Genomic DNA, 21577 nt, shown 5'->3' on the forward strand with positions numbered 1-21577 from the left:
GGGCGGGCGTGGGCGCTGTGGGGCGGGAGCGGTAGACCGGCGGAACGGACTGCATCGGACAAGGGATTAGGGGTTGTACGGCTGGATAGATCGGGCGAAGAAAGTGGGCGGTGATGCTATGGCAATGTGCGTGGGACGATGAGGCGGCTGATATTGCCGAGCAGCTGCGGCGGGGCCACCGGGACAGCCGGGCGCGCACCGCTAGCTGCCGGCCTGGCGCGGCGCCGGCCCACTCAGCGGCCCACCTCCTAGGCGGCACGCCGGTGCGCTTGGCCAGCAGCGGCTGGCGCAGCGGCGGCCGCGGCGCTGCTGGCACGGATTCGGAGGTGTCGGTGGTGGCGCAACAGGGCGTCGGCGAGCGGCGCAGGCCGCCGGTCACCGTTTGTGGCGACAACGCAGTGGGCCGCCCCATCAACGCTGGCTGGGGCACGCGTGCCGGGACCACGTGCATAGATAAGCCTGTGATCATGGCTCGGATCTGTAATCCAAGCACTTTTGAATTGAGGCAGGGACCCTAGCCCGAAGGGCGAGCGTTCGCAGCCAGGTGTGGTTCGTTGCTGGTTGGGCTTTCGCAGCCTGACATGCGCCTATCGTGAATGAGATCGCGAGAATTCAGCGCATATGATACAGCGTGGATAGTGCGCCAAGGCCAATGACCTGCGTTGGCGCCAACACGTTTGTCCTGCTGACACACCCAAGTGACAAGGACGCGCCCTCAGCGCGAGTCATCGGTTGTGACTGGCGTTTTGACAAATATATTGCATTGATACGCAACATGACGTTGCCTTAGAGGTCCCGATCGCATCGTGTGGTTCCACGCAGCGCTTGTTGTGTGGCACTCAAGCTCGTTGGGAGCTATCATATACAAGGACTGCGCAGCTTGATCACGGGATGCAGATGCAGCTGGGGCGGCTGCAGGCGGTGCTGCACCGCCCGTGTGCGGTTGTGCGACGCGCTTCAAACATCTTCGCCGCCACGAGGCCGCCCCGTCTGCAGCGGTGGGCGCAGCGGTGGGCCAAGGTGCGAGAGGAGCGTGCTCAAGGCGGTGGCGTACGCAAAAGGAAGCCTCCAGGGTGAGCAGGAGTACTTCGGAGAGATGATAATGAAAGAGTTGTTGTGACGTTTGCGTTCGGGTGCGAAGTGGTCTTTGTTGCGCAGCCCAGGCTATAGTGGCGGCAAGGGGATGCACCACACGTTGTCCACTTCCCTGCCCATCAAGGACCCGTATGGCAGAACCCTTGCAACCCTGCACACGCACGCCTTGGACCGCTCTGACTCGACAGACTAGTCTTTCCACCCCCCACGCTGTGCTCAATCACCCTGTTGATTGCACATGCAGTGATGCCGCACTCCCTTTCACCCGCTTCATGTCCTTGATTTTTTCCCATCCATCAGGGACAGCGGGTTTGACCCTTTTCACCTACGGCAGCGCGACCGCAAGACGTTCAGCAGAATGCAGTAAGCATGGCCACGTGCCAACGATCCAGATGCACGATCGCGCGCCACCCCATACGCTCGCCGCCCGCTCAGCGTTCGCCCACGGCGTGGCAGGGAATCCTGAATGTGAGCATGCCGCAAACGATGCCTGCCTTATGCCGCTCCGTCGCGGCCGCCACGGCCGCGGGACGCGCCTGCCTGAGGGTTTGTGTTGAGGCGCTGCTGCGCTCACCCAATTCTCCTGGCGACCCAGCTTGATGAAACTTGTGCCTCTGGCCGTACCTGCATTGCCCAGGGAGATTGAGGTCATCCACGCGCGCTGGGCCATGCTAGGCGTGCTGTCCATCATCGTCGCCGATACCGTCGGCCCCATCGGCCCGACTGTCCCATCACCAGATGGCCCCGCCGCGGCCTCAGCCGCGGCGGCGACCACCGCGCCCCCGGGCTTCTGGGCGTGGGCGGGCAGCGGCGCGGCGCTGCCATGGGCGGCGGTGGCTGTCGTGCTGCTGGCATTTGTGAGCGACCCCGCGTCGACGCGGCCGCTGGCGGAAGTTGTGGCCTTGTGTCGGCAGCAGTTTGGGTGCCGTGTGGCGACTCGCCAAAGTAAGACAAGATGGTGTGCATGCACAAGCTTATAACACCCTCACCGGCATCACCCCTCCAGGTGGAGACATACCGGATGGCTGCCCTGTGGGGGGAGGAGGACATGAACCGGCGGGCCTACCCAGGTGCGCACCACCACCCGCACGTTTGACGATGCTTTGACCAGGTGGCGCTGCTTGCCGCCTGTTCATCTTCAAGGCGTGCATGATCTCCGGGTTTGCTGATCCTCCCGAGGCATACTGCGTTTTATCACAATGTATCAGGTGCCGTTTGCCTGCCTGCCTACCTGCCTGCCTGCCCGCCTGCCTCTGCCTTTCATGGGGCCAACTCAGTCTGCAAGCAAACCAGCCTTGTGCCATCTGCCTGCTGGCCCAACCACACCCGCCCGCCTACGGCACCTATCAGGCGACAAGTTCGACCCCATGGGCCTTACTAAGGCCCGTCGCGACGGCGCGCCCCCAGGCCTGGGCGTGTGGGCATCGTGGCTGGGCGGCCTGCCGGGCTGGCTGGCGGGCGGCTGGTGGTGGTCGCAGCGCGACATGACGCGGCGCGAGCTGGATAGCATGAAGTCCAGGGAGCTGAGGAACGGGCGCCTGGCAATGTGAGGGGGGCAGGAAGATGGCTGGCAACTGGAGAGGGTGCAGCGGGCGCCTGTGCACACACGTGGATGCATGTACCACTATACATGTGTGTGTGCATGCACGCATGTGCGTGGTAGGTGGCGATCGGTGCACATATGCGTGCACGTGTGTGCAGCACGTGGGTGCGGTGCGGCACAGGCATGCCCTGATTCAACGCGAATCAGTCCAGCAGTGCATTGTGTGGCATCCGTGCGACCCGTGCCCCCCCTCACACACACACACACACACCTTGTCGTTCTGCACAGGGTGTCGTTTGCTGGCGTGTGCCTGGCTGGCATTGCGACCGGCAAGGGCCCCGTCACCTTGCTGCTGCAGCACGTGGCGGACCCGCTGCACAACACCATACTGCAGACGCTGGGTGTTACGTGAGCTTGCTGCGCGACCCGAGCGATCAGGAGGGGTGCAGTACACAACACCGCTCAGCCCACAGCCCCATACTGAGAGCGCTTGTTGCCAGGGTCAAAGGACTGCGCGATTGGCTGTTGCAGCTGACAGCGTGTGGCTGCTTGGCGCAGCACGCTGCGTCAAGGTTGATGTTTGATTGCATGCGGCTTGTTGGCTAGCTGCAAGCCCGGGGTGCATGGATGGGTTGCGGGGTGGGAAGGAAGATAAGGGGGGATGAAGAGGCGGGGCTGTTGTCACATTTATGGATGTTCGCAACTCATCATCGTGTAGTGAGGGCGAGGGGAATTCCATCAGCACACACATGACATCAGACAAATGCAGGCCGCATAATCACCTAGGGTGGCGCCGAGCAGGCGCTGGCCCTGCGGCCGCATTCTCGATTTCCAAGTCACCCAGCTCGGACTGCTGGTGACGTACCGTCCGGTGTGCCCGTGTTTGGGGTCGCTGATCAAGTGTTGAGGGGCTTGCTGCACGGCTGAACTTTTTGCTGAGCTGCGTTTCTGCGTTCGCGCTTCGGCGAGGTGAGGTGAAGCACCCACCATCGCAAGGGAAGGATGGACACCTGGATGTGGTCGCCATCATAGTGTACCTGACACCCCTGCTGTGCCCGATGGAGTGTTGTGAGCCGGGTCACTCGTCTTTGCAGGCGCAGCGACTCGCCTGCTTGAGGGTGCAAGTTGTGGAAGTACATGGCGCGATTGTGCTGCGCCTTTTGTACATGTGTGAACAAGCGCACACCAGTTGCAACACAGGGGTGATGATGTGACGTGTTGACTGGATGCATGGTCTCCAATCTGACGCCAACTATGTAATCGGAGAGAAAGCGCATCTTTGCCTCGTCATGGATTGTGTGGTGCTCATGGATTGTGTGGTGCTCAAGGCCGTGTGCCGCAGCGTGCACAAACCAGCAAGATGGCGCAAAACGAAACAGCATCCAGACCTCCCTTCCCTCCCTTGCCCATAGCGATGTCACACTCGCTCCTGCAATGGCAGTCCTGTTGGTGGCGATGGCATGCTGATGGTGATCACGCTGAAACGTTTTGGTCAGTGTTTTGTGCATCATTTGCTCAGGTTGGACCCACCTGATAAGCTGCGGCCTGCAGACTGGGGGTGATCTCCCGTGCTGTACAGTACGTACTCGACGATACCGTAGGGGCTCGACTCAATTGGCCCTGCCGAACTGCGAGCTTGTGTTATCCTTGCAAACATACACCCCCTTCATCCGTACCTCGCACCAAGTCTATCTCATTCAGTGCAGTCTCATCAGTCTCATCAGTGCTCGCTGTCCGTCAATTCAGAGCTGGAAGCTTCATTCCCGAAGCCGAATATGAGGCGCATCACTGATGCCACAATGTGTTCTTGCCGCCCGGCCAGGGCCCCAGCGGCACCCGCCGTGGCCTCCAGCAGGCGTGCCGCACATCAACGCAGCGCGCTGCTGCGAGCTGCGTCGCCTTCGCGGGAGGAAGCCGTGCGCCAGCTAGAGCAATTTGCGGCCGCAAACGCTCAGAACATAGCGGCAGCGACGGAGCAGCGGCTCCGCAAGGGCGTCGTGCCGGCCGCGTCCAGCGGGGACGCGCCGACCACAGTGCAGGTGCCGGCGCCGCCGGCGTCGCGCGGCTGCATTGCACCCGCATGCATGTCCTTCAACCTCAGCAGCAGCGTTATCACCATTATCCAGGTCAATACCTCGCTTCAAACCAACCACGTCACCTCGCCCTGCCCTTTGGTGCCACCCTATGCAATGCTCGGCAGGCTGGGCTACATGAGCTTAAGCAGGGGGATTTTTGGGATTTTCTGGATCAGCATGCCGACAAGCTCACGTGCGTTGATTTCTTCACAGACTGGTGTGGCCCATGCAAGGTGAGAGTGCTTACGTGATCACGTCTCGGCTGGCGCTCGTATGTTGCGCCTTACACTTGCCATGCACTCTGAAGACAGTGCGCCCTCGAGCCAAACGCACACAATCCGCGCTCGCCACCCCGCCACCTCGCTTGTCTGTGGAACATTGACTTGAATCACATCGCAGCTGATCTACCCTGAGCTGGTCAGGTTGAATGACGAACTCAAGCCCAGGGGCGGACAGGTGGGACGGCTGCACGCCTTCGCTGCTGCAATCGCAGCCAGCGCATGCCTCAACATTCATGCCCAGCAGTTGCTCGCGCTGCCGTAGCGCCGGCGCGCTCTGGACGGATACGTTTTGTTCTGGCATGCGCAGGAGCAGCCAGTGCAGCTTCCACTTGGCACAGCCTGGCAGACGCGACACGTCAACGCACTTTCCAGGAGCGCCACTGGCCGACCTTCCCACCTGCCGCCCGACACCCCGGCCCTTCCCCCTACCCCCACTTTCCCACCGACTCACCCGTCCACCCACAAATCTATTCACCCCACCTGCCCTTGCTCCCGCGTTCTCCCCCCTTCGTATTGTGGCACCGCTCTGGCCTCACTTGGTGTGATCCCATAAGATTGTCAAGTTCAACTGCAACAAGGACAACAAGGAGCTGGGCACGCAGCTGGGCATCAAGGTGTGATCTGGGTTGTACATGCGCAGAAACGCATGGACTGCATGATCTGGTCTGCCCTGGGTTGAGCCTGGCCGGGCTGGGTTTGGCAGGTTGTTGTCCCAAGTGCACCACACATGCATCCTGCTTGGCTGCCGCTGGGGAATTGCACTTTGACCGAAATAGAGCTGCTCGAATCTTGTTGTCAGCGGATCGTTGAAGCTTCGTCTCAAAATCACAACCTTCAAGTCCATTTTTGTGCCGCGCCGAGCGCTGCCAGCTCCACATGCAAGGGTTGCCCTCCCCTCGCCATGCGCCTGCAGGTGGCGCCGACGTTTCACCTTTACCGGGGCCGAGAGAAGCTCGCGGAGATGACAGGCGCAAAGGTGGACAAGCTGCGGGAGATAATTGAGGCCAACCTGTGAAACCTGTGGTCTGAAAACTGGAGGGCCTGACCTTCACGTCGTTGTGTGGAGGGGCTCCAGACGGCTCCTCTGCCTGTGGCCACCAGGAGCCGAACCGCCCTTCGCCTAGTGGATGAAAGTGTATCATACAATGCACTCGCCCCTAATTGGGATCTGCACGAGAGTTGTAGCATGCACACGACTCGCACAAGGTTCTGGCATGGTCCAGCATGGCGGCCTGCTCTGCGCCAATTTTGGAGCCAGGTGTTGCGTCCACATGGATATCCTGCATATGAACGCTCAGGCACCCCATGGTGCATGCAGACTGTCTAGTTTCACGCCCAGTCTGACTAATGACACAACCAGTCTTGCGTCGCCCGCGCGCTTTCAACCTTGTATCTGGGATGCCTGGAGGGGGCTCAGTACATGCAAGGCCTGGCTTCACAAGCTGTGCTCATCGACACTGAGTCAGGAGCCATGGCAAAGCGAGCAGCCTAGCCTCAGCCGCCTCTGCGCGCCACGCCCGAACGAATGGTGGGGATTCGCAGCTGCTGTCACGGTCGCTGCATATCTTCCAGGCTGCTTGTTGCAGCGCCCGTTCTTTGCCAGTTTCTGGTGCTGTGAGCGGTGGCGCTTTTCTTCCCCCACCACAGGCTGTGAGTGGTGGCGCTTTTCTTCCTACACCACAGGCTGTGAGCTGTGTGCTTCAAGGCGCAAGATCGTCTGGAGCAGACGGAGGGCTACGCCAGCTGGTGATTGATGCCGTTTGTTGTTGTGAATTATCAGAGACCATTCTCCTTTGTAACCGAATCAACGCCTTGCATATGTTGCTGATTAGCAACACATGCATATGTTTAGGCTCAAACAGGCTGCCTCAAGTACACAGCCATGCTGGCCGCACAGTCACAGCATACATGTGTGATTACATGGACGTCATGTGGGCACAGCCTCAAAGCCACCGAAGTGCTATACAAATATCCGTCGTGTCCCTCGTTGCGGTCAGACATAAAACATTTGATCATGCAGGTGTGTGCAAGAGAAGAACAAAGCAAGCCAGCACACAGCAACACACATAGCAGCCAGCAGCAAAAGGGCGGCCGCCGGGCGGCGCGGGGCGGTGAGTGCTGCAGCAGGCAGGACACAGAAGGCTGGCCTTTGCAGTGCTCATGAACAGTTCTGATCACACGGCCTTGGTTCCTGAGGCCGACGTAGGTGTGAGTTGTGACGGGAAATGCATTGATTGTCCACTGAACCTTGTGGTGTGCGCAGTGCCTTGTACGGGCCAGGGCCAAAAGGTTGCACTCATCAAAAGTTCACGCGAGGTGGTGAGGTGATCGCAGTGATGGCCATGATTTGCGCATGTGCCAGTGCTTGTGCATGACCAAGCTGAGCTTGCTCCAGGGCCTTTTCACTTGCCGCCAGGACCCGTTGTGCCACCCACTGTGCCCCCACCCAGTATGGGAGACCCCATGATCATGCCGCCACCCTGCATGCCTCCGCCCTGGTGCATGCCGCCACCACCCATGGCACCAGGCGGGCCGCCCATGGTGCCCCCTTGCTGCGAGCCTCCGCCACTCATGCCGCCAGGAGGCCCCTGCATGCCGCCGCCGCCCATCTCGCCGCCGCCCATGCCGCCAGGCGGGCCGCGCATGCCGCCGCCCTGCTGCATGCCGCCGCCGCCCATGCCGCCACCACCCATCCCTCCAGGCGGGCCGCCCATGCCGCCGCCCTGTTGCATGCCACCGCCGCCCATGCCGCCCCCGCCCATCCCTCCAGGCGGGCCGCCCATGCCGCCGCCCTGTTGCATGCCGCCGCCGCCCATGCCGCCCCCGCCCATGCCGCCAGGCGGGCCGCCCATGCCGCCGCCCTGCTGCATGCCGCCGCCGCCCATGCCGCCACCACCCATCCCTCCAGGCGGGCCGCCCATGCCGCCGCCCTGTTGCATGCCGCCGCCGCCCACCCCGCCCCCGCCCATGCGGCCGCCCTGTTGCATGCCGCCACCACCCATCCCTCCAGGCGGACCGCCCATGCCGCCGCCCTGCTGCATGCCGCCGCCGCCCACGCCGCCAGGTGGGTTGCGCAAGCCACCGCCGCCCATTCCACCACCGCCCATCATGGGCGGCCACATCATCATGCCGCCACCCATCATGCCGCCACCGCCCGCGCCGCCGCCTGGTTGAAGCAGACGCCGCGTGGCGCGGGGCTCTTGGACTGAGGCCTCAAGGGGGCCGCAGCGGGCCGCGGCCACGGGTAAGCAGACGGACAGCGAGGCGGTGGTGGCGACTGCCAGTAGAAGGGCAAGGAGGTGGGTGCGTGCGAACGACGACATACTTCAGTGCTCTCGTGCTGGGCGCGCTCTGCGTTGGGATGGAGGGATTGAGGTCCAATCCTGTCAGCAAAGAAGGCCACACGCCCAACCATAGATGTATGATCTCAAGAAGCCCTGCACAGACACGCCCAGCAGTGCGGCCGCGGCCAGGTCCATGCGGCTCTGGCAGGTCTCCCGCGCCTGGTGACGCGTGAGTGACACACCACAGCCGGCCCCGCTGATCGTTTTCGTAAGCTCACCGTACCACGTCGATGCGATTTGAGCGTGATTGTCACGATAATGGTCTCGGAAGCAGCAAAAGCCTTCTAAAGCGCAGCAGGAGCGCAAATTCCGGAACTCCGTCGGATCTGTTGATGATTGAATCGCGTTGCTTCACGACAAATGACGGCCTGTCGAATGACGGGTAAACGTCAATGTATGCTGCGGTGGTTACCGCATCAACGGTGGTTACCGCATTTTCTAGTGGCGAGCAGCTGCATGGTCACTCTCAGCTGAACTTCGCACTTTCTTGCAATGCCAGCCACCTCAAATCCCAACAGCGTGTTGGAGTGCCAGATGGCTGTGTGCACAGCCCAAGCGTGAGGAACCTGCACGAAATCTACGCAATTATAGGTCTTGGGTGAACTATTTTGCCCAGACCCGCAAGTACGGCCCAGAACCCTGGGAGCCACATCGGCACCAAGTGACCATGCCAACCAGCAACTGCGCCGAAAACTTTCTAGCCCCACACGTCTGAAGCGTCACCTCACCTTTTGATGATCTGGATACACAAAACAGCTTCCGTCGAGCCCCTGGAAGGTGGGCGGAGGCTGGAACCTAGTCCAGGCAGGCGCCCTGGGAAAGAGGGCTCATCAATTATGTCAGTGGGTGCCGGGGCCAGGCGCGCGCTCGTTCGGGTCCATTGCTGGCAGCTCAACCAGAGCCCCTATAGGCAACAAGCCATGGCCCAAAGGATCTACCATCAGCAGTGCTCGCCATTGCAGAGGTGAATGCTGGCCAGCCGGCCAAAATCGCCGGTCAGAGTTCCCTGTTGGCGCCATGCGGCTGAAGTCATTGGAGGTGACGGTCGCTCGCCACCTCCGCGCACACCTGGCACCTTAACTGCGCCAGGCACGTAATCTTGCATGCAAGGCCCTGGAATGATCATGGCCAAGGATAAGGGTGCGCAGCGCAAGGGGTGATGGGAAGCTAGGCCGTGCCAATGGTAGGTGCAAGCATGCAGGTGCGTGTGCAGGCACCTGGTCCAAAACACTGCTCTTTGGCTTGGGTGTTGGAGCAGCTAGCCATGCATGTCTCCAGCACTCAAAGAATGCACATAGTACTCAATCAAACAGTGCCCACATGCCTGGTTCAGACACCTGCACATCTGCCTCCAGCCTGGATGCCCCTGAGCGGCATCACCGTTTTGTTGACACTCGCATTGACCATCCTGTCACCTGCTGCTCCGGTACGAGCGCAACTGGCCATGTGTGGGTTACACGTATAACAATGCCCATGCAATGTGCAACGAAAACAACCACCCGTGCAGTGCAAAATGGCATTCTCCCTTGAGCTTGGGTTCACTGCTGCAAACTTTTGACAAAGGCGGGCGCCAGGGTCTGCAATGCTGGCTTGCAAGACAGTCGCAATGCATTTGCTAACCCCTCTGCTCTTTTAGAAAATGAGTAATGGCAGGATCTTATACCTTAAGGTCCCGTGACCTTACGCACGTGCGCTTGCGGCAGTGTTCCTGATTTGCTGCTGAGGCAGCCTGATCCAGCTGTCTCCTGCTTTGGATGATGCGACCAGGGTGCCGCTGGCTCCGGCTTGAACCGAGCACATCAGGGTGTCGGCAAATACCCTTGACCGGGTGCATGCCTGGCCGTGCTGCACCAATGTTGGGTGTGGGTGTAATGTGCTAGAACACAGGGCAGCGGCGAGTGGCACCCGTGCACGTGTTAGGGCGCTGAACTGCTCCAGGGTAACACCTGCTGCACAGGCTCGCAATGTTGACAAATAGAAGAGCTTCAAGGCACGTGCGTTGGCGGTTGATGAGGGGCTTGCACAGAAGTGGTCGAAGATGTATACGGTAAAGAGGCAGGGGGGGCAGCAAGGCGTGGCGGCAGGGTTCACAAGTTTGTGTCTGCAACAGGGGTGTCATAAAGCTCTCACCCTGTTGTGCTGTGCCCGGAGCCCCTCAGAACATCAGGCTCGTGGCAACCGCCCAACCCACTGATAGTCGCACCATTGCAAATTCACTTGCCGTCCAAGCGTGCGTCATAGGTGCAAACAAGGCAATATAAAGCCAAATCCAGCCAGCTGTGCCGCCAACGGCAACAGACAACAGCCACACACATACGCGCCACAGTGTCATCTCACGCGCACGCACTGCGCGCCATTTGTGTTGCAGGTTTGTCGGGGCCAGTTCGAGTGAGTTCGGCATCTTGGTGCCGAAACAAAGCCAGACGTTGGTAGTGTGTGTGTGGATTAGGTCGTGCAACCTTGGTGGGGTCGGAATGCCCCATTGGTGCACGTAGGGCATGTACCCTGAAAACAGCTGGGAAATTGCGCTGCAATGCCTCCAGCCACACAGAATTGATGAGGGGCCAGATGCAGCCTCATGTCCATCAAAGACGTAGGGTTTGGGCGGTACCGGGGGTTCTGACGCCATTCATTAAAACCTCACAACGTCCCCTGCCCACCAAGCGCTGTGCACAGCGTGCGTCAAAAAACGCATAGACACACAACAATCTTGTGACTCTGCAGCGTGCAAGTTGTGTGTTTTAGTCGAGCGGCAAGTGCCGTGTCGCGCGCAACTAGTGCGTGAGGCCCCGTCAGTGCTGCCGTAGAGCGCGCGGCATCATGTGCGCCCGTGCTGGAGCTCAGGCAAACGCGGTGCACGGGTACAGCTTTGGCGGGTCCACAGGGATGTGGGCTGTGCTCAAGCGACATCACGTCTAGCAAATGCTGTGCATGCCGGTTTCTTGTTGCCTGTGCAACAGGCAAGAGTCACGCCGCAACAATGTTAAGGGAAGATTTTGGCCGCAAACGGCTGTGCGACTCGCAGCAGGTACCGCAAGTACACAGAGCGTGGTCGGCGCAAGTACACAGTGCTTCAATCGCATCCATCTCATGCACGCGCGGAGCCAGCACGGCGTACGCCGTGCCGGCCAGCGCGGCCCGCATGACGGCGTTGGCGGCTCCCTCTAATTTATTTTTCAAAGTGTCGTGATGCAAGCCCAGGTTCATCTTGTAGGTCTGTCAACGAGGATGAGTGTAAACTCATCAGATGCAGAACAGGCACTCTTGAACATCACTTGCGAAAGGATTAAGGGATCGTGAATGGCAAACGCATCAAGCCTGAGATTATGCATTGCCTGTGGGCTGCCAAGGCTTGGGGCGCGCGTCGCACGCAAACGGCACTGCGCCAGGCGCAGCCGCTGCGGACTCCTCGCGTTGCTGCGTGAAAACGGCGCCATTTGGAAGAGAATCCAGCGGCCCTGGCCTCCTCTGTGTCAGCGCTCAAACTGAGCAGACCTGAGGTGTTGCCAATATCATGTCCAATGCATGCATGCGCGTCAAGGCCGGCGCCATGCGCCAGGCGGCCAGAGCTAATGGTTTGCAACTTTTAATCTGCAGCACCCGCTTGCTTCTCACCAGGCCGCCAGTAGCTGGGGCACACCGCAAATTGCTGCGGCCGGTGAGATGGTCTAGGGCACAGCTAAACATGGGTGTGCCACACGCTAGCATGTGAGGGGGGAGGCGCGTCGAAGTGTCAATCAGCACCGTGCCTTGAGATACTCGAAGGGGTAGGCATTGCAGAGATGTGCGTGACAAAAGGTCAAGGTGCCTGATAAAAACGAAGTCCTCACACCTGTTGATGACCCCCATCGCCCGCAGCCGTTTCGCAGCCTGCAAACGCCGAGCAGCGGGCCCGAGCGTGTATCACGGCTGTGAGCTGGGACTGTGCGGCGCACGGCAGACCAGCAGCAAGCCCAGGGACTGGCCGTCACCGTCAGTGTTCATGCCACTGGAAACTAATGCGCCATGTCAGCAGCCATGCGCTGCAGGCTCGTGATAATGTCAGCAACGGCGGGGCGCATGGCGGGGTCGGTGGCCCAACACGCGGACGCCAGCTGAACGTAGGGCTGCGGCGGACCCGAGGGGAAGCTGGGGCGCGCCCCTTTGAGCACGCGGGCGATGATGGCGTCGCGCGCGAGATCTGCGGCAGCGTTGGCGTTCCGACGCCCAGCAGGTGTTGCCGATTTCAGTGCAAGGGTCCAGTGGAACGAAGAGAGGCCCGGTGTGGACCAGTGTCGGCATCATCACCTGCAACCCTCTCATGTATCGATTTCTTTTACCAGCCAACGAGCAGCGGTCCACCCCCCCCCCCCCCCACCACAGGCACGCACTTGCGTAGGGCTTCTTCTGCGTGTAGAACTGCGGGGGGGCAGATGAGGAGGCAGAGGCACTAATCGTCAGTTGACATCCTGGAGGATGCAAACAGCCCGTTGCAGGTGGGGTTCAATCAAGTCCATGGGTTCTATCAAGGCACGCAAAGGAGGAGCAACCCAACATCTTGCGTGCAGCCGGTCACGTACAATTGAATGTGCTCACCTCCCACATCATGATGCCAAATGCGTAGACGTCAACGGCTGTGGTGATGTGGCTGCCAGCACGGAACATCTCCGGGGCCTAGGATGCAAGTGTGCGCACATATGTGTGTGAGTGGGTCGCAGGGGCGTGAGGGGCAGGGGCGATGCGCATGCATGTGTGAGTGATCGCATGTGCATGTTATTGCACTTAGGCGTGGGCAGGTGCGCCCTCATGCGCGTGTCCGCGCACGCACTGCCTTGCGTGCGTGTGTCATTGGAGCATGCAACAGGTCCACTTCTAAACCATTATATTTCAGCTTCAGATTATGCAGCTGTAGTCCCAAACCCCCACCAGGTGAGTCACGGTCCCTGTCGGTGGTGGAGGTGGCAGATACAAGGAACATCATCATTGATCGTCAAGTGTGTTGAAGACTTCAGCACACCACAATTCTTGATCCTGACCAGACTGCCCAGAATCCCTGTCAGCATGTCGCGCAGAACTGCTGATGCAGTGTGCACTTGCTGGTTGTTTGACGCATCTCACCCACCAGCTCCGCTGTGGTTGATCACATGCTCGTCCTCCTTCAAGATCTTGGCCTGCAGGTTAGAGGCCACGGAAAAGTGTGCACAGGCAACGGCAAGAAAATAGGTGGTGGGGATAAGCATCAGTGGTTGGTAGGGGCGTCAGCGTATTCTCTCTCTCTCTCTCTCTCTCTCTCTCGCTCTGTCTCTCTCTGATCAGTGGTTGGAGAGAGGTCTGGCGCCACCAAATGCCAGGTGCTTGTCCATACAAGGTCAGCAGCAACCCCTGCAACATGGCCCCCTGACTGGGTTGGGACGTTGTGCTGTGCAGCGTGGCGTTTCGTCGCTCACTTGCTGGCCACCTGCTACCAAGTCATGCTGAAGCTGTCTTGAAGCCGCGGCAGAACTTTGCAGTGCGGCCCCAGGGTAGAGCCCGCACCCGCCACCCACCAGGCCGAAGTCCGCAAGCTTGGGCGTGACCCCCGAGGGGCGCGAGGGGTCGCTCTTGAGCAGCACGTTGTCAAGCTTGACGTCAGAGTGCAGCAGGTGCATGCGGTGGATGTACTGCAGGCTGTGCGCCACGTCCAGGAGGACCTGTTGTAGATTGTGTGCAGGTATGCGTGCACTCAGCAGGCAGGTAGGTGTTTGAGTGTGCGCGCGCTACGCAGGCATCTGATACTCGTGAGCAAAGCTATACAATTTATGTTGGGTTCGAGGCGCGCGAGGACAATTTGGCTAAACTGCAGTGCAGGTATTGTTGCAAACGCAGCATGGCTCGAGAGCAAACCCCAGGCAGAGGGTGCCACCCCGCGGGGCGCGTGTGTGCGCCCTGCGCTGAGCTCTGGGGCGCTCACGCTGACGACGGCGGCCAGGTCCACGCCGATGGCGCCGCCCTCCAGGGGCTGGTGGAACACGCCGGCCTGCACCGCCGCCTTGAGCGTCCCCCTGCGATATTGAGTATTCACAGCACGCACAATCAGCCTCGTGACACTCGTGACACTCGTGACACTCGTGACACTCGTGACACTCGCTGCATGCTCTGTGTTCCCCCCTGCCGACCCCCTCCTGCCGACTTCGCCTCGACAACAACCGCCCCTTGTACCGCACGGCAACTGCAGCCTAGGGTCCCCGCGCTGTCCACACACCCGTCCGTCAGCGCACCCACCTGTCACAGTACTCCATGACTACGATGTTGTACGTCCGAGCGTCCTCCCCCAGCTCTTCCCCAGGCAGCGCCCGCCTGTAGCGCGGCGGCGCCGCGCCGCCCAGCACCGCGCTGCGCGCGGAGTCGCTCAGGTGCGCATCTGGGCCGCTGCCGCCGCTCGTCACGCTGGCGTCGGCAGCGCGGGTGCGCGGGGAACCGCCTCATGAGGGTGGTGCCAGGGATTGCACAGGATAAACGAGTTGGGGTGAAGCGTCATCATCAGGGCGTGGCAAAGAAGGGAATAGCAGCTCGTCCAGAATTCAAAGTACGCTGGGGTTCTTTGCAGGGGCTGGCGCCCTGCTAGGAGTTCTGGCAACAACCGCAAGCGCACTGCATGCAAGCGTGCTGTAGAGAAGCGACAGAGCAGTTCTGACAGGCAGTGGCAGGCTGGAACATGCTGCCTCCCTCTGTCCTTCCCTCCATCCCTTCTAGCCTCCTTTCTTGCTCTGGCATTTCTTAGAATATACACGCATGCACACGCGCGCACACACGCACACACGCACAATTCAATTGCTCACCTTCATCTCCTTTGACCTCTATCATATCAGTCAGGCAGCAGTAGACCTGCACAATGTTGGGGTGCTGCACGCTGGACAGCACCGCCATCTCCATTGCATCTGATACCGCCTCCATGTCGCTTGCGCGCGCATTCATGACCTGCGGTGAAAGAGCGTCACAAAAAACGTTGTGGCAAGGACAATAGGTCTTCTCCTTCAAACCTGACCATGTGGCCCCAGGTTCATGTGAGTCTGCCATCACCAGTTTTGCTGCCGCGCGACACCTGTATCCGCAATCGCTATTCTATAGCAACACGTGAGTTCTCCCTAGAAGGCACGACTGCCAATTTTCCAAGGAAAGCCACCTTATCGCCCATGCTCGTCAACGCCTTGCCGTGCAAGAAACCTGCACCCACCTTGACCGCCGCTGGTGTCGTGTGCCACGTGCCGCGGTACACATGCCCAAACCCGCCGCGTCCCAGTGGCTCGTGGATCACGAGATCCGACTGGAAGCTGAGCAGGCTGCTGCGCCTCCTGTTCTTCCGGATCTCCTGCTGAAGCACCTTGAGCATTGCCTCGGTGCACAGCCGGCTACTGCTGACCTTGGACAGGCGTGCTGAGACCGGGCCCGCGGGCACGTCCCTTGGCTCGTGCGAGTCCGACGAGTCGTCGGTGCCGGCGGTTCCCATGTGCGGCGGCAGGGCGCCGCCGCCCGTGCCGCCGGCAGCGTCGGCCCCAAACTCGGATGACGTCCGGCTGGCCGCGCGGCCGGGGGGTCGGTTGGAGCCGCGGGGTGACTTGATTGAGCCGCAGACGCTGGAGAGATCCAAGATGCTGTTGCGCTCCACCTAGCGGGGTTGTCGGAGGTTGGTTGGGGTTGTTGGAGGGGGGGGGGGGTTGAAGGCCAGGCGCATGACCACCACAGTGGGAGCTCGAAATTGCTGGCTGGCACAAGCGTGCAGCTTTGCCTGACTATCAAAGGACGATCGAACTGGTGACCGTTTGACGATATCCTGCCCCAGTCCAAAAAAATCACAAGTAAAACAAATAACATCCCAGCCTGCAACAGCAGATCACAGCAGCCTTACCTCCTCAACCATTAACTTGAGCATGTCCATCTCCCCAGACAGCTTGTTCCAAAGTGTGAGGGTCATGGAGTGCACAAAACCCTGCAACGGCAGCGGAGGCAGCAAAATGATAAGTGGCGCAATCGTGCCAGCGGGATGCAGAAACAACCTTCACGCATTTGATGCACAACATTGCAGCGAGCATGCATTTGCGAATGGCAGGCACACGACTCAAGTGGTTGAAGTTGAAGGGTCAGATGAAAATGAAGAGAGCGTGTGTGGAGATGCCAGGCGGCGAGCGCATCAAGCGCAAAGATGAATTCAATTTGGCGTGAACCCTAGGCCAGGGCCGCAATGTCGTGTTGCCCAGTCTCTCGAAGAAATGCGGCACACCAGCAGGGCGTCCTGGATGTTTGAAAAGTCGCAGGGCGTCTCCTGCGTGAAGTAGAGCGCCCCCAGGGACTCCTCGCCCATGATCAGCGGCACCACCACCAGCGACGACACCGCCTGCGACGCGTGCGTGAACACGTCCCGCGCGGGGCTGGGGCAATTTTGCATGTACGAGGCGCAGTCTTTGATGAAGCGGGCCTTGCGCTGCAGCACCTGTTGTTTGTGGGCGGAGGTACAGTACGGAAGGCTGTTGTGGAAAAATGTGGCTGGTGTGCTGAACAAATTGTGATCGGCGACAAGCAACCTACGGGCAGCACAAGTACAGTTGATCACAGGCATGTCACACTTGATCTGGCTGGTGCGTTGTGTGAGCTTGATCTTCGGCAATTCACACCAGGGCTGCCCTCACCGCGCTGGCAAGCAACGTCCTCTCCAGCTTCAGCTCCCTGACGTTGACGTCAGCAGAGGGGTTCGACGACAGCACGACGCTCCTGCCCGTCGACACGTTGGGGTCGCCCTTGCAGGCAGTGGCGCGCTCAGACTCAAAAACGAGGGCGTTTGCGCCGTCGTCCTCCACGAGGGCGAGGCGCACGCCCATGCAGATGTTGGTGGCGCGCCACATGAAGCGGCCAGCACTCTGCATGCGCGGATGTGTGTGTGTGTGTGTGTGTGTGTGTGTGTGTGTGTGTGCGCATGTGCGTTTATCTACATGTGTGTAAAGTGTGCTGCGTGAGGATTGCTGCACAGCTCGATTACAGGCTCGCAGCCCCTCCTGCAAGATCGAGATTTTGGAAGGTGCTCTGCCCAGCAAGTTGGACGCCAATATGTGACCGCACCACCCCACACCCAGCCACCCACCTGGAGCACGGCGCTGATGGCCGACACGGGGTCGCCCGCGTCGTCGATGGCACGCATCATGCGCACCGCCTGCGCCACCTGCGCCGGCCGCACGTGCTGCAGCAGCCCCGTGGCGGCGGCGCTCAGCCAGAGGTGGGAGCTGTCGCGGAGTGTGGCAGGAGAAAAGGCAAGGACGATTGTGAGCCCTTGGATCACGACTGCTGCAACAGCATTGCTCAGGCAGCCCAAGCCTGCAAAAACCTGCTGGTGCACTTCTGATCAGCTGACTCAGTGCAGCAACGGTGAAGAAAACCAGCCAGGCAGTCGATTGAGCTTGGCGTCGCACGGCATGGAGCCGCACCTGCGGTCATCAAAGGCACCGGGCCGCTCCCTGGCCAGGAGCAGGACCCCCAGGGGGTGGTCCTTGGGGCCGATCGCGGCTGCCAGGTAGCTTCTAAGGCCTGCCTCAGCGTGCAGCAGGGCAATGTCCAGAGGCAGGCTGTCCTGCAAAGGTGCATTGCATGTGAGCCGCATGGTCATTGGGTGCAGGTCAAGGGGCTGTGAGTGAGCCGATTTGCTTGGGATGGTGCCCATGATAGCAGGATGCTTTGAAGATGAATGGATGGGTCTGGAGGCGCAAACTCAGGCACCAGAGCGCACACCTGCAACGCAGGCCATGCATTGCATGGCGAGGAGGCACACAGCAGACAGCGTGTAGTGCCCTTGCCTTCTTAGCACTTTCTCAGCTCTTTGCACGCAGGGCCTCACGTACCTCACAGGCCGAGCTGTCAGAGATCGCGAGGCGCCCAGCCCCCGAGTCGGCCAGCCGCACGGTGCTCCAGCCGGCGCCCCGCACGACCGTGTTGCGCTCCAGCGCGGCTGCCCCGCTGCCGGCGGCAGCCAGCAGCGCGGCGCAGCTAGGCTCGTCGTCAGCGAATGCGAATATCCTGAGGGGGCGGCGTTGGACGGTGTGGCGGGCAACAGCTGATGTGGCAAGCCATCAAAAGCCAAAGCCCAGGTGCAAGGCTGCGCCAGGCTGTCACAGTTCATCCACTTGAAGCAGCCACCCAACAACACAAACAGCACAACACCACCATCCCGCGCTAGGTCACTGCATGCTTCCTTGCTTGCTAGCTGCACAAAGCATGGAACCGCTGTGCCGGTGTACTCAATCCTCGCACGCACCCCGATCAGACAGGCTCACGCGGGCCACGATAACACGTACTAGAGGGTGTGTGCGCGACCCACCCGACCGCGTCCGCCTTGACGTGCTGTGCCACCACCTCTGCCGCATCTGGCAGCGCCAGCAGCGCGTGGCTGCTGATGAGGGCCAGCTCCTGCTGCAGGGCCTCCAGCTGTGTGCGAGGCGTGTTGGGTGCGAGGGCAGCAAGCCGCTTTGAAGTCGGAGATGAGGAATGAGTGGGCAAGTATGGGAGTTGCCTGGTGGAGGCGGAGGGGTGGAGCGCTTTTGTGCGGGTTGAGGGGTTGCTGTATGAACGCATTCCTGCTTGAAAAGGTGGCTGGGTGAGTGATGGCGGTGGAGAGGGCGGGGGATGGGTGCCGCTGCCAGGAGTTGCCCTCGCGGCGTCGGGTGGACCGAGATTGGACGAGTTGCGCTCGTAGAGCGGAAAATGGAGAGGCAGGTTTCATGCGCGCATCAAGCCGCGCTGGGCAAACCATGCTCGCCACGGCGGCGCCCGCGTGCCTTTGGTATGATTTCGAGTTGCACGCTGGAGGACCTGCTCCCGAGGGATGACGTGGCGCTGAGGATTCGCTCCACCAGCGCGGCCGGCCGCGCCATGGGGCTGTGGGCGCTGACCACGGAGTTGATGCGCACCGAGCGGCCGCCGACGCTGCTCATGGCGGATGGGGGCGACCGCCGCGCCTCCGCGGACGTGACACAGGGGGCGCCCTTTTTGAGCGCGGGCTTCAGCGCCGCCGCGTCGCGCTCGGCCGAGTCACACGCGCCGCTGTCCTCGACCGCGGGACTTGAGCCACAATTGCCCATCGCAGCAGCCTGGATACATTCATGGCGTTTGGGGCGGCAGCCTTCGACACAATCAAACAGAACAAATGTGGTTGTGTTGACATGCGTCCGTCAACCATGCTTGCTCGCGACGCGCTTGGGTCGGCGGCCGGCTGCTGGTGCGAATATGCTCGCATGAAATGATGTTGGACGTGCACTCACGCCTTACCTCGCTTATGCCTGGATTGTGACCGCACGGCCCGCCCTGCGAGACCTCTGAACCTCGCCACGAAGTGGCACGGAGGCGAGTGGTAGGGGGTATCAGGCTATCTAGATATTTATATCGTACAGGTTAATGGTATAGACAGCAATTCACTGAAGGTGACGTAGCTGCACCGATCCCATATCATAAAGGGCGACGAGAGGGGTGCAATTCTTTTGATACATGTGGCATGTAAGGACAAAATTAAATCAACAAGGTATAGCTGGCGGCTTCGGGTTGAATCTCGCTCTGGATTCTATCTCGGAAGCACGCAGCACTCCCGAAGGTGTGGAAGGGCAACGGGCATCCGGTATTGCAAGCGCTTTCATAAATTTTATTAGTGACACTCCGTTTTTGTGCAGCCGCACGCCTGCTGTTCGGCACGAAGGGGGGGGGGGTCAAATCCAGGTGGCACCTCGACGGACTCAACACTTTGGAAACCTTCAGCCTTCATAGAAGGCCAGGGTTCATCTTTAAAATGAGGTGCTGAGAATCAGTTACGTGTGAGGGTGCAACAAGGCCAAAACCCAAGGTTTCCCCCTTCTTGTGGGAAATTGTCAACCCATGGATTTTGCCAATTGCGCCCACCTCCCCGCTGAAGCTGGAAATTGTGTGTTGCAAGAGTACCACAGCATGCTCGCGCTGTCCAGGCAACGCACAAGCCCCCTCAAGCGTACTGGATATCCAGTGGCCTTGCGCAGCATGCACAGCGTTTTGGCGCAGGCGCAAAGCCCTAGCACGGCCTCTGCCCGTCACTGGCCCAACAAGCAAAACCACAGCAGGGCCAAGATGCACTGAGCGGTAGCAGCCCGTGGTCAAAGGCAAAGCCGCAGAGGTCGAATACTTGATTAGTGGGCGTGCAGCTGTGCAATCCTCATCACCACAATTGAACGAGCGCGGCCTCATTCAAGTTATACACAGGGCTCATGTGTCGACATGATATAGTGGCTGGTGGACCTAGACACGTGGGTGTTCCAAGCAGGGAGAGCACCTCTGCAAGCCCCTGTGCGCCAGCCGAGGACGCTGTTGTGTTGACCTGTCAGTAGCAGGTGTTTGACCGATGCGTGGCGGAGGGGTGCCTGCCATGTCTGCTTGACTGTCAAAAGTGGTCACGAATGATGACATAAATGTGTGTACCATGCACTCATTAATCCTGAAAGCGGCGCCAGTGCGGAAACGGCGGCGAGATTCTCGCTTGCGCGATCATTGCGCAACACCAGGTTTGCGGCATCACACAAAGCTGAAGAATGTACTTGATGAATTGTATGTCATCAGCTGCGCCTGCTGTGATTGCTACCGTACGCCTTTCACGCCGAGTAGGGCTTGATCCTTCGCGCCAGCTCTGCATCGAACCACAATTGCACCGTATCACTGCGCAAATATGTCTTATCATGTTGAAACGGAGCGGCAGAAAGCCAACTACGGGGTTTGAGGCAAGCAGTCCCGTGGGTGGCCACACCAGCAGATCAGCTGTCAGGATGTCAGTCTAGTGTTGCAAGTCCTTCGTGTATGCAGAAGCATACCGGTAATGGCAGCTATGACGGGCGCGATGGCGCGCGCAGCGGTCCGCGCGGCGGCGCTGGGCGCCGCACGGAGCAGCGGGACCAGGCTGGCCGACTCGGTGCCGCGCGCCATCGTGGATGACATCTTTGCGCATGCGCTGAAGCGGCAGACGGGCGTCAGCCTGAAGTACATGGTGCGGGGGCGGCGAGCGGTACAGCAGGGCCGAGGGCGCTGCGCGCCTCGCCAGAGATGCGCTTGCTCTGACATGGTTGGCCGTTTGCAGTGGCGGCGAAAATGTCGCGCGTCGCGCCGCCCCACGACGCCAGCACACACACCCTCTCATGCCGGCCCGGGGCCCCAACCCATGCAGCCTGCACTGCGGCTCGGCCCCGCCGCGCCCGCCAGCGCTGCTCGCGGACTCCCCACCGCAGCTGCATG

The 21577-nt window shown here is 60.4% G+C and overlaps 4 protein-coding genes across 4 annotated transcripts in view; 2 read left to right on the plus strand and 2 right to left on the minus strand.

Moving 5' to 3' along the window:
* Positions 1-2050: 2050 nt before the first annotated feature.
* Positions 2051-3050, plus strand: MNEG_2107 (hypothetical protein; the record flags this gene model as incomplete). Its single annotated transcript, XM_014049414.1, has 3 exons — positions 2051-2165; positions 2446-2641; positions 2927-3050. The coding sequence occupies 3 exons, from the start codon at positions 2051-2053 to the stop codon at positions 3048-3050; spliced, it is 435 nt and encodes a 144-aa protein (XP_013904868.1).
* Positions 3051-7396: 4346 nt separating this feature from the next.
* Positions 7397-8317, minus strand: MNEG_2108 (hypothetical protein; the record flags this gene model as incomplete). Its single annotated transcript, XM_014049415.1, has 1 exon — positions 7397-8317. One exon carries the CDS (start codon positions 8315-8317, stop codon positions 7397-7399), a length of 921 nt encoding a protein of 306 aa, XP_013904869.1.
* Positions 8318-12333: 4016 nt separating this feature from the next.
* MNEG_2109 (putative serine/threonine-protein kinase pats1) lies at positions 12334-19416 on the minus strand (the record flags this gene model as incomplete). Its single annotated transcript, XM_014049416.1, has 18 exons — positions 12334-12518; positions 12709-12736; positions 12914-12991; positions 13244-13260; positions 13440-13488; positions 13864-14007; positions 14268-14358; positions 14579-14777; positions 15136-15274; positions 15531-15962; positions 16203-16283; positions 16575-16784; positions 16981-17208; positions 17430-17568; positions 17770-17912; positions 18181-18355; positions 18657-18763; positions 19246-19416. 18 exons carry the CDS (start codon positions 19414-19416, stop codon positions 12334-12336), a joined length of 2616 nt encoding a protein of 871 aa, XP_013904870.1.
* Positions 19417-21164: 1748 nt separating this feature from the next.
* Positions 21165-21577, plus strand: part of MNEG_2110 (pyruvate dehydrogenase kinase) — a gene marked incomplete at both ends in the record, with an annotated part of 2171 nt that continues 1758 nt past the window's right edge. The window contains one exon of the mRNA XM_014049417.1: positions 21165-21272. Coding sequence (XP_013904871.1) covers positions 21165-21272 — 108 coding nt within the window. The remainder of the gene's footprint in view (positions 21273-21577) is intronic.

This window comes from Monoraphidium neglectum, assembly GCF_000611645.1.
Source record: "Monoraphidium neglectum strain SAG 48.87 unplaced genomic scaffold scaffold00229, whole genome shotgun sequence".
Taxonomy (NCBI): Eukaryota; Viridiplantae; Chlorophyta; class Chlorophyceae; order Sphaeropleales; family Selenastraceae; genus Monoraphidium; species Monoraphidium neglectum.